The 11,129-nt window shown below is 37.4% G+C and overlaps 1 protein-coding gene across 1 annotated transcript; it reads left to right on the top strand.

The window, feature by feature from the left end:
* The first annotated feature begins 3,158 nt into the window (after positions 1-3,158).
* On the top strand, positions 3,159-8,269 carry LOC133736876 (glucose-1-phosphate adenylyltransferase large subunit 1-like). Its single transcript, XM_062164478.1, has 14 exons — positions 3,159-3,901; positions 4,097-4,219; positions 4,309-4,479; positions 4,864-4,956; positions 5,092-5,175; positions 5,258-5,313; positions 5,789-5,882; positions 6,239-6,424; positions 6,702-6,782; positions 7,070-7,156; positions 7,232-7,336; positions 7,439-7,545; positions 7,640-7,700; positions 7,839-8,269. The coding sequence occupies exons 1-14, from the start codon at positions 3,668-3,670 to the stop codon at positions 7,938-7,940; spliced, it is 1,584 nt and encodes a 527-aa protein (XP_062020462.1). The 5' UTR covers positions 3,159-3,667; the 3' UTR covers positions 7,941-8,269.
* The last annotated feature ends 2,860 nt before the right edge of the window (positions 8,270-11,129 follow it).

Consider the following 11,129-nt stretch of genomic DNA (forward strand, 5'->3'; position numbering starts at 1 on the left):
CTGACCTAGCTAGCGTGCTCTGCTAGGGTTTGTAGACGGTGCAGCCACTCTACTATACATCCGACATCATCTAATGGCTGATTTGATGTCAATCTGTCTGACTCCACCTTTCACTTATCTTCTCTTAGTGATGCTTTTGGTTTCTGGTTTAGGGGACGCTATTGTGGTGGAGTCTCCTCGCTCTGTGGTGTTCACATGGGCTCGCTCTTTGACTGGAATATGGTGATCGGTGGTGACCTAGTGATTCACTGGAGGGGTTGTTGTTGCTCGGCTAACTGATTTGGTTATTAGTCTAGATCGATGCGGCTGGGGATAGCGTTGCTGATAGTGGTGCTCGTCTTCCCTTGTCGGTGTTTGACGAAGATGGAGTCAGCTCCATTGAGGGTTTTGCTTAGCTGGTCTTCATGGGTTAGCGAGAGATATGGTGGCGGTTGCTTTACGGTGTCGACGACTATGCTAGGAAAGGGCGAAACCTCCAACGTTCAAACTAGGGTTTTTCCTAGCTAGTTGGGCCTTTACAGTTGCCATGGATTTTACATTTTCATTTAGTGTTAGGGCCTTCATTCTTTATTGTGGAAGGGATAATATGGCTTTTTGTTAGGAGGATCACAAGAAAAAATAAAAATTGCTTTAAAAAGTTTTTTAGTTCCATTCAGAATTTCTAGCTCTCTTTATTTTGGAATTTATTCAAAGAGGTGTGTGTTTCTGGCGGTCTTTTAGAGGTAGATCATTATTGTGCATATGTAATATGGAAATTTTTTTTTTTTTTGAACATGGACAACTTATTTGACTTAAAAAAAAAAAAAGGAATAACACTTCTAGGGAGTCTAGCAAATGTTGCTTTGAGCATGCTCAACACTCTATGGAGCCATAAACACTATGTTGTTTTAAAAGCAATATTTGTTGAGAAAAAATAAGACAAGGAGACTTAAGAGTTTAGGAAGTCATAGCGATTCTCCTAATTTAGTAGTGTGATTGGGAGTATGTAGTTAATTTCGTCCTAAATGTTGTCTATAGAGCTCAAATAAAGAGCTCGTTGCAGATCCTCCTAGAATCTTAAATTATTACTCAAAGAAAGCCCGAGTAATATTTATGAGAGAGAAAAATTACTGCCTTAATTAAATTTGAGCATATGGTTTTACACTACAATAGATTTGTCACAAATCTTTTGCCGCAAAAAATAATGATTAAATTTGTGGAATTTGTAGATGTACTTGTGATAGTTTATTGAGAGTACTAGAAAATATCTTCGATCGTGCAGAACAGAACACAAGAGAACGTCATACATTCCCTTTCATAAACACCATCTAATGATTCTCATCTCATCTCGTGAATGAACGCCAATAGAAAATTGCAAAATGTTTTGGATCCTTCATTCCCTTCAAGTTTCGGGATGAGCACTCCACCAGTAATCTACCTTCTCTTTTCTTCTATATTTACATGTCTAGAAGTTGACAGCCAGCTCCTCCTCCTCCGTGGCTTCGGGAACAGACTGACCGTACGTGACACACACACAGAGGTCCGATCAGTGGAGGGTCCACCAACCACAAGACTTTTAGCTAGACAGATACGGGCCACTTGCTCCAACCTGAGTAGGGCCTCTGTGGCATTATACATGCATGCAATAAGAACCGTCCATGAACCATGGGGTTAGGTGGGTGTGCGTCCAAAAACAATTGAACACAAGCAGCTGACCGCATGCAACTCCTCCATGATTGAATCATATCGATCAACTTGTTTGGAATATTGGCTCATGGCTCCCCCAAGCAACAATTGACCTAGCTCCTTGCAAAATATCACACAAGACTACAAGAGATGACATAATTATGCAAAGTAATGCTAGTATCTGACGGAACCTATATATAATTCATTGAATTTTCTCTCCTTACATTATAGTTGTGAATAGTTGTGAAGTTCGATCAATGTGTCATTTCTCAAAGAAAAACCATTGTCATTTGGTTGAAAACAAAAGCAAAGTAAATATCTCTAAATTGATAGTACAATTATTCCTCGTCATAGAGCCTGAATCGGATAAATACAAAGCTAATATAAATTCGTCGATCAAGGCCGATCCTGAATTGGTGCAAGAGCTGCCACCTTATTGAACCTCTTCTTCGTTTATATATACATAACAGCAGACAACTAAATGACTAAAAAAAGATGATTTTCTGTTGTTAAAATTGTGTCATGGATGCACCCACCGGATATTGTCATCGGTTCTCAACATGTATCTCTAAAATTTCCAAGGCGTCCACGTGAGAGTTTTGGCTCTTGGCTCATGAATTTGTTGGGGGATTATTACACAGCAAGTCTGTGTGTATCTGCAGCTCATGAAACATGCATGTGGCGTGTGTTGCTTAAATATTGAGACGTATACATTCCAAGCACAAAGGTCCCTTCATTACTTTCCCATTTTGGTAAGAAGAAGCATCTTGTTTGGAAATTATGGGGATGGGTCGAGCCAAGTAACATGCACCGCAAGATCCACGTTTTTAAGGCTTAATTGCCAGTTTGCCACCCTATGTTTCATCTTAGTGTCAATTTGATATTCTAGATTTTATTTCAGCTAATTTGCTACTCTAGATTTTTAAAATTAGACAATTTACTAGCCTAAGTTTTCAAAATTAGACAATTTGCTACGTTAGATTTTATTTTAGCCAATTTGCTATCCTACTTTGCTACTCAAGACTTTCAAATTCTCTAAACTTTTAAGATTAGTCATTTGCTACCCCAAATTGTTAAAAGTAATCAATATTTAGATGGAGGAATGAAGAAATGGAGGAATTAATATGACGAAATGGTTTGAAAATATAGAGTAGCAAATTAGCATAGTTAATACTAACAAACTTACTAACCATGAAAACATAAGAAAATAAATCGGTAGAAATAAAATTTAAGATAGCAAAGTTGACACTATAATAAAATATACGATCTCTTAAGCATATTTTAAATTTAAAATGTGCAGGTGTGCGGCTGATAATCATGCAGGAGTAGCCTAGAAACTCGGACTCGGGCATAACCGTCCATTATATTTTTTCTTTTATTAATTTATTAACTATAGGACAATAACAACATTATGGATACTATACCATTTTTTTTTTTTGAAGGATACTGTACCATTTATTATCTCACATATCGTAACTATAAATACTAGATTTGCAGGTTTTCTCGTGTAGGGGCTCTCACCAGCCAATAAAGCTCGAAACTTTCTTTCAAGATCACTCACGCATTTCACTCGTCTTCCCACTTCCCTTTTGAACAATCTAACAGACTCACTAAACCATTTCTAATCTTCACTCCAACTCCCAAAATTTCGGTACTTCCAACTCCAAAACCTCAAAAAATACCACTTTTGTTCTGCTTATCTACTCTGATTGGCTTTCTCACTCTAAAACCAATATTGGTTCTTCGACATCTGGCTACTTGGATCATTATCCAGAGTCTCTCAATTTGCCGAAAACCCTTTACCACATTTCCTAAGGTTGATGACTTGAGCATGTGATTAAGTGTCACTTAATCATATCTTTGTGTGATCTACACTTTACCGGGTGACTTTGAATTACAGTTCTCACTTTACGGGGATTTGGGTTTACAGGTGTGTTTGTGTTTGTGTTTGAGTAGTTAATTACTGATCAGTTACAAGCCGTATCAGTGAGACAACTTTGAAATGGATTCTTTGTGTGTGACCTTGAAACCAAACACCCATTTGAGAAAACCAACTCAGGGTGGTCTTTGTAATGGGGCTAATGGTTTTTTGGGTGAGAGGATCAGAGAGAGTTTTAGTAACAGGGTTTGGGAAAATCGGGTGTCCAAGGCTTTGAGAACTGAGAAGAGTGTCAACAAGGCAAGACCTGGTGTTGTTCGTTCTGTTCTGACATCGAAGGACCTGGAGGAGGCTATGGTGAGTTAAATCGTTTCTATGATCCATTTGATATAACTTGAAATTCCCATTTCCTCTGCATCAATCACCTGAGTTATGAAATTGTTATGATCATTGCCATTTGTGTATGGTAATCATAAATTTTAGAGTTTTGTTTGATATTTTTGTGACTCTGTTTTCTAAAACACTGTTATCGTTGATCTTGGGTTGGATCAGACCCTGAAAGTCCAGACTTACCACAGACGAAGAGTAGACCCCAAGAATGTTGCTTCGATCATATTAGGAGGAGGGGCAGGGACTCAACTCTTTCCTCTTACCAGCAGAGCAGCAACACCCGCAGTAAGAATAGTTATCATATTGGGCTTGTACTGGTTCCAAATTTGTTAATTTATCAAATTTTTTAAATTTATGTTGAATACCTATTGCAGGTTCCGGTTGGTGGATGCTACCGGCTTATAGACATTCCGATGAGCAATTGCATCAACAGCAACATAAATAAAATTTTCGTGCTAACCCAGTTTAATTCCGCTTCTCTCAATCGACACCTTGCTCGCACCTATTTTGGACATGGTATCAACTTCGGGGATGGATTTGTGGAGGTAATGAATACATGTATAATTTTGTGAGTTTATATTGTTCGAGATTGAAGTTTTCCAGTTATACAAGGAAGAACTATTTAGTTCCCAGTTAATGATTACAGAAACTATGAAGTTATATTTAAATTTCTTTTTGGGCTAAATGCAACTATGAAGTTTAGAGCTGACAAATTAGTCTCTGATATAAGGAAGCTTCATCTTCTTTTCTAGTTAAATGAATTATTTCTCATGCTATAATAATAATAATAATAATAATAATAATAATAATAATAATTTACCTCTCAAAGGATTAAAGTAAAAAGTTACATCCATTCCAACGCATATCTGTTTAGTCTTTATGTTTCAAGTCCTTGATTCTTCATGACTGAAAGAACACCTCATGAGCAGGTTCTGGCAGCCACTCAAACACCTGGGGAAGCGGGAATGAATTGGTTCCAAGGAACAGCAGATGCTGTGAGGCAATTTGTATGGTTATTTGAGGTGGGTAAAGAAGTTTTCAATCTAGATATGCGTTAAGTTAAACAGGGGAGGGAAGAGATATAAATTATAGGAATGCATCTTTGGTTCTTTTGATTTGCACTTGAGCTGTTTTCTAAATGACACTGGTTCCTGTAGGATGCTAAGAATAGCAATGTTGAAAATATACTGATTTTGTCTGGTGATCATCTTTATCGAATGGACTATATGGACTTTGTGCAGGTAACCATTTCGCTTCTTAAAGGACTTCTTATTGTTGTGATTGTTGTTGAACTTTGCTTACATTTTCTCTATTATGTAACAGAGTCACGTTGATAGCAATGCAGATATCACACTTTCATGTGCAGCTGTGGGTGACAGGTGTGTTTTGGCTACTGATAATCTTCATAAAACTTTTGAACTTTGTAAGTCGCTGTTTGTTCTATTTGTTGACAAAAATGTTTTTCAACTTTTATACTACTTCCAAAAGTATAAACTGTTGGGATGTAATTCAAAATATCAGTTCAGAAATTAGAGTCCATATGTCATATTCAACATAAGTTGGATGTTCCTCAGGATCTCCCATGTTTATTTCGTGTTAAGTTGTTCTTGTTGGGATGTTGACATACAATTATGAGGGTGTGTCCTAAGTCCTAACAATTGGTATTTCAAGACTATGGAACATCAAACATTTGTAGCAGTTTCCTTGTACATGCTATACTTTTTAAAGCTAACTATTGGCACCAAGAACTAAAATGGGTAGAGGTTTTGTTAATTCACATTCCACCCAATCCCTTTTTATGCTGTCCTAATTAGATCTATCAAATTGTTCTAAACTGGAATCCACATTTTCCAGCCGTGCATCTGATTATGGATTGGTGAAGATAGACAGCAGAGGTAGAATCATCCAGTTTGCTGAAAAACCAAGGGGAGCTAATCTAAGAGCAATGGTGAGCAAGAACCAGCGATTTTATGCTAAGCCCATTTATTTTTCTCACTTTTAGTGAGGTACCATGCACTGATACTTTTTCTGCCCTTTTGAAAATAAATTTTGCATTGTGCTATTGAAGTGCATAATTGTAGCATTGTCACGAGCATAACGGGCTGATGATTTGGAAGTAAACTCTGATTACAGGGATGAAAATGGCATCATGAAGTTATGCATATGAAATTCTCTTATCATATTCATCTTGTTTGGATGTTCCTATTTTCAAGCATTTACCCATGCAGTTAGACTTGCAAGATTACATGAATTTATGAACATTTATATTAGTTACAATTTTTACCCTTGGTTGATGTTATACAGCAAGCAGATACAACACTTCTTGGACTGTCTCCACAAGATGCTCTAAAATCCCCATATGTTGCATCGATGGGAGTGTATGTATTTAAGACGGAAATTTTACTAGAGCTTCTGAAAACGAGATATCCAACATCGAACGACTTTGGATCTGAAATAATTCCTGCAGCAGTGAAAGAGCGCAATGTCCAAGTAAGAAAAATAGCACAGTTTAAGTGTCTTCATTTACTTATTCTCAGTTTCCCCCTATTTTGGTAGGAGGTGGGTTTTTCTACCATTAGAGCTTGACTAACCCAATTTTGGGATGAAAAAGAAGAAGAGTGAAGGCTAAACTATTAGACAATTGAATTGCAGCTATTTGCATGAATGGTTCATAAATTTTTCGTGTTCTCTACTTGCGTACTCATCTGTTTATAATTAGAGATCATAGTGAAGAAGTGAAATTATATGCTGTCTTTTGCTCCTACAGGCATATATATTCAGAGACTACTGGGAGGACATTGGACGTATAAAGTCTTTTTATGATGCTAACTTGGCCCTCACTGAAGAGGTAGGTTTCATTGATTCCTTGAGTTTGATATGCATATACTATTAGTTCAAAACAGAATCATGTAGACCAAGAAAGGGTAAATTGGATATTACTTACGCTTGTTATGAAATAAGCATGCCTTTCCGTTCTGTTTTGTTGGGCATCCAGTCTATTCAAACCGCACACAGGAGAAATGAATCCCTGTAAAGGTTTAGAATCTTAAAGACTATCTTACTAATAATTTTTGTAAACAGACTATAAGTGCCTTTTGTTTCCTTGATATGTGATTAATGTCTGCAAAATTGCAGTTTCCGAAGTTTCAGTTTTATGACCCAAAGACACCTTTCTTCACCTCTCCTCGGTTCTTACCACCAACCAAGATTGACAAGTGCCGGGTATGCTAATGTACTTAGGTGTATTGGCAGCTTCATCAAGCATGTTGGTTCTCATGCTTTGTGTTTATTTTGCAGGTTGTGGATGCAATAATCTCACATGGATGTTTCTTGCAAGAATGTCTTGTCCAACGTTCAATAGTGGGTGAACGCTCACGGTTAAATTATGGTGTTGAGCTCAAGGTGAATTATCATAACTTTCAAAATGAATACTTTGAAGACCGGACTTTTTCATATACTTCTCTATGGTGACATGGTTTACTGAGCAGCCACGTTTTGTTACAGGATACCATAATGATGGGTGCAGACAGTTACCAAACTGAACCTGAGATTGCAGCTTTGCTTGCACGTGGGAAGGTCCCAATTGGTATTGGAAGGAATACAAAGATCAGGTATGCTCGTGATTTGAGAAACAGTTCTTCATTTCTGATAAAATAACTAGAATGTTAAGTTGTCTAATTCTATCTTCATTATTCATCATTGAAGGAAGTGTGTAATCGACAAGAATGCAAAGATTGGAAAGGACGTGATGATAATGAACAAAGATGTAAGCATGGCTATCCATGGTCTAACTTGGATGCATTCATCATTTCCTTTGATCTATTAACAAATCTTTTTCTGGACAAAGTTTTCAATGAAGTATATAGTGTCACATTCAATCTTACAATCCATCTTGGCTGTGCAGGGCGTTCAAGAAGCAGACAGGCCAGAAGAGGGGTTCTACATCCGTGAGGGAATTGTTATTGTTGTGGAGAAGGCAACAATAGAAGATGGAAAAGTTATATAAATGGATCGTACTTTCTCAAGTACAATGACAGCGCGTGGTTATAGTTGGTTTTGGCAAAAGAACTGGAAAATCAGTGTGCATTGGCAGCTAGGGGATAGCTTCTGCCAGATTTTGTCTTTAGATAGGCAAGTATCACGTTTCAGTTCTTCCTGTACTTTCAACTAGAAACATCCTTCAGTTCTTGTAGAATGAGGAACATATAAGACATTAAGTTCCGCGAGATGTACAAAAATAAGTTAAGAGGGCGGACACGGTGGTTGCTTTCAATCCTTTGTAGAGGCTTTCAGTATTAATATTCATTGAGCTAGTTTGGCAAGTAATTTTTATCATATTCATTTTGCCACAAAGAAATAGCTAAACTTGTATGCGTGTCTGAAGGCCATTTGTATGTTCCATGAGCTAGGGACATTCGTCTACAATGACGTTGGTCCAACGGGAAAAAACTGGCAAAAGAAATGGAGAACAACAGAGCTGCCTAGAGTGTGAGAAAAAGAAAAATCACAAAACATAAAAACTCGGATTCAATATTGTAACCCAGGGAAAACAGAACCCACTTTAGTTAAGAAACCACAAAGGTAAGAGTCCATACCCAATTAGTATAGGACTTTGAAGTTGAAACCATTCGCTATATATTGCGTGCGTGAGAAGTAAAAATTAAAACTGAGGTTGTAAGACGCAGACTGCCGATAGCAAATAGAAATTGCTTTCACTCGTCAAAACCCCAACAATCTCTCCACCACATCCAAAGTTCTCCTGATCGAGTCTTTGCTTCTCTCCCGTTCTTCGACATCCCTGAAAATCTGAGACTTTACGTCTTTGTTTCTCAAAAGTTAATTCTTTGAAATCCCTAAACAAGCTGCGTGTGTTTGTTTTCAAGAAATCTTCGAAAGCCCCAAAACTTTCTATTTGGAACTCCTACCTCCTCTACGTTCTTGCAAAAAAGTTTCTTCGTCTATTCACTTTACTTTCCCTGAATTTTTCTTCACTTCCCGATCTTGATTCTAAGAAGATTTCACCTCTTTCTTGACTGATTTCATCAAGTCTCCATTATATTGATCATCAACAAACCCATCACTTCCTCCTCTCACGGTTGATCTCTACTTTTGATTCTCTTCAACAGACCGAGTCGAAGACGCATTTCATCAGTCATTCTTTATCTTTCTCAAGAAAACCAGTGACTTCAGAGATTCTATCTATGGCGGCTTGTGCTCCTGTCCTTGATCTTGCGGTGGGTTACAAAAAGAGAAAGCTGAGTGATCATGATGATACTCCTCTGTACTCCCAAAACAAGGTTCAAAGAGTAGAGCATGAGGAGTTTTGTTCCATGTCTGAAGTAACAGAGACTAGTCTCAGTCAACAGGTTGTTAGAGACCCAACTAATCTCACTCATGCTGCAAGTTATCTTGAGCTCGATGACAATCTAACCGTACAAGATCAAAACCAATTACATCTTGTTGAGACCTTCTTGTTTGATTTCTCATCTTTTGATGAAATCAGTAGTGACCATGATAGCAGCTCGGCACCGTTGCCATCATCCGATGAAGATAATGTTGTTATTTCTATTGCTACTACTCTCGTTCAACCACATTTCCTTACAAACCCAACAGCTCTCGTTGAGTGGAAGAATGACATCGAACCTGTTCTTGATGAAACCCAACTTGATTATGGCTTGGACATAAAGGAACTCGCTGACTTTTTCCTGAACGATGGGCTCAGCTCAACCAAGTTTGACAACAATGTGATCAGCGTGATCAATCTTCTTGATGATGATGATGATGATAACGACGACGAAGTGTGCAGCGTGATCAATCTTGAGGATGATGATGATGATGATGAAGCCAATTCAGTACTGCAGAAGTCCTTTACAACAGTACAGACGATTCAGTCCACTAATAAAGATAAAGAGAGCAGTGTTAAGGGCAACAATGATGTTCAACCTGGTCCAGAAATGATAGAATCCTCATTATTGGATTGCAGCATTGATAGTCAAATGCAGCATGGAGCTAATGATCAAGAGAGGATATATGATGATACTCATAACAGTCATACTCTAGGGATCAGTGATGACTTCGATTATATGAAACTCATCGGCTTTGAGAAATTAGACTTCTATGAGGATGAGTTCGACTTGATCAGGCTTGGTTGTGATGCTCTTGAATCGCCCGCAGCAGATTCATTAGTGGATGCATCTTTTCCATGCTTGCAGAAGCCTGCAGTTGAAGTCAAAGAGAGTAATGGAATTAAGGTGGTAATGATAGACTGATAAAGTCGATCTGATCAATTTAAAGCAGTTTTCTAGTGCTATTGCAATTAGTTTATGGATGCTAATATATTTGACAGATTAAAATAACCCCATAATGATTAACGAATATCATTTAACCCCAGCCCCGGTTTCTAACATTGGTTTGTAAATCCGCTTTCTGAATCAAGTGCTAGTATCTGCAGATCGAAAGAGCTATGTACTAGTTCACTTTAAGCTCCTTTAATATTGCTCAACACACATTATTATTATTATTATTATTTTTTTTTTTTATTGGGGCTAACCTATTCTTGAGTTTCTTGTTGTATCTCAAGCTTTATTGAGTTTCATCTTCTTACAGAGTTTCTTTCAGCCAATGAGAAATCTAGCAGGTTTCATTCGATTTCAAAGATAGGCGTGTTCTTGTGCATATGCTTAATGTTGGCATCATTAGAGCATCTTTAGCAATGCTAGCCATTTTTGAGTCAAATTTTAGCTAAAGTAGCTAAAAAGTTATTTTAGCTAGCCACTTTAGAATTACATCTGCATCAATGCTCTCTATTTTAGCTAGTTTTGAAATTATATTATTTTTTAAATGAAGATTAAATAGTTTAAATGTATTTATAAATTACATAAAATAACTTAAAAGGAATGTTTTAAATTATAGAGAGCCTCATCCCGCTCTCTATATTTAGGAGCGAGATAGCTAAAAGTTATAATATAGAGAGCCACTTAGGAGTCTGGTGCAGCTGCTAAAATAGATAAAAAGCTAAACATGCTCTCCAAAATAGCTAAGGAGCCAAAATAGAGAGTCTGCTAAAGATGCTTACATAATCTCTCACTGGCTCTTTCTTTGCGAGCACATAAGGACCTTGTCAACTACTATTTTAATGTCTTCTTGCTTTCTAGAAAGAATGAACAATTGAATGGTAAGTCAATAACAGCTAGCA

Source organism: Rosa rugosa, chromosome 3 (genome assembly GCF_958449725.1).
Source record: "Rosa rugosa chromosome 3, drRosRugo1.1, whole genome shotgun sequence".
In the NCBI taxonomy this organism is placed as follows: domain Eukaryota; kingdom Viridiplantae; phylum Streptophyta; class Magnoliopsida; order Rosales; family Rosaceae; genus Rosa; species Rosa rugosa.

Excerpts from the sequence above, each read along its gene's own strand:
- LOC133736876 (XM_062164478.1), top strand. The coding sequence starts at position 3,668 with ATGGATTCTTTGTGTGTGACCTTGAAACCAAACACCCATTTGAGAAAA. Across the intron at positions 6,783-7,069 it reads ACTTGGCCCTCACTGAAGAG|TTTCCGAAGTTTCAGTTTTA; the intron begins GTAGGTTTCATT and ends GCAAAATTGCAG. Across the intron at positions 7,546-7,639 it reads GGAAGGAATACAAAGATCAG|GAAGTGTGTAATCGACAAGA; the intron begins GTATGCTCGTGA and ends TCATCATTGAAG.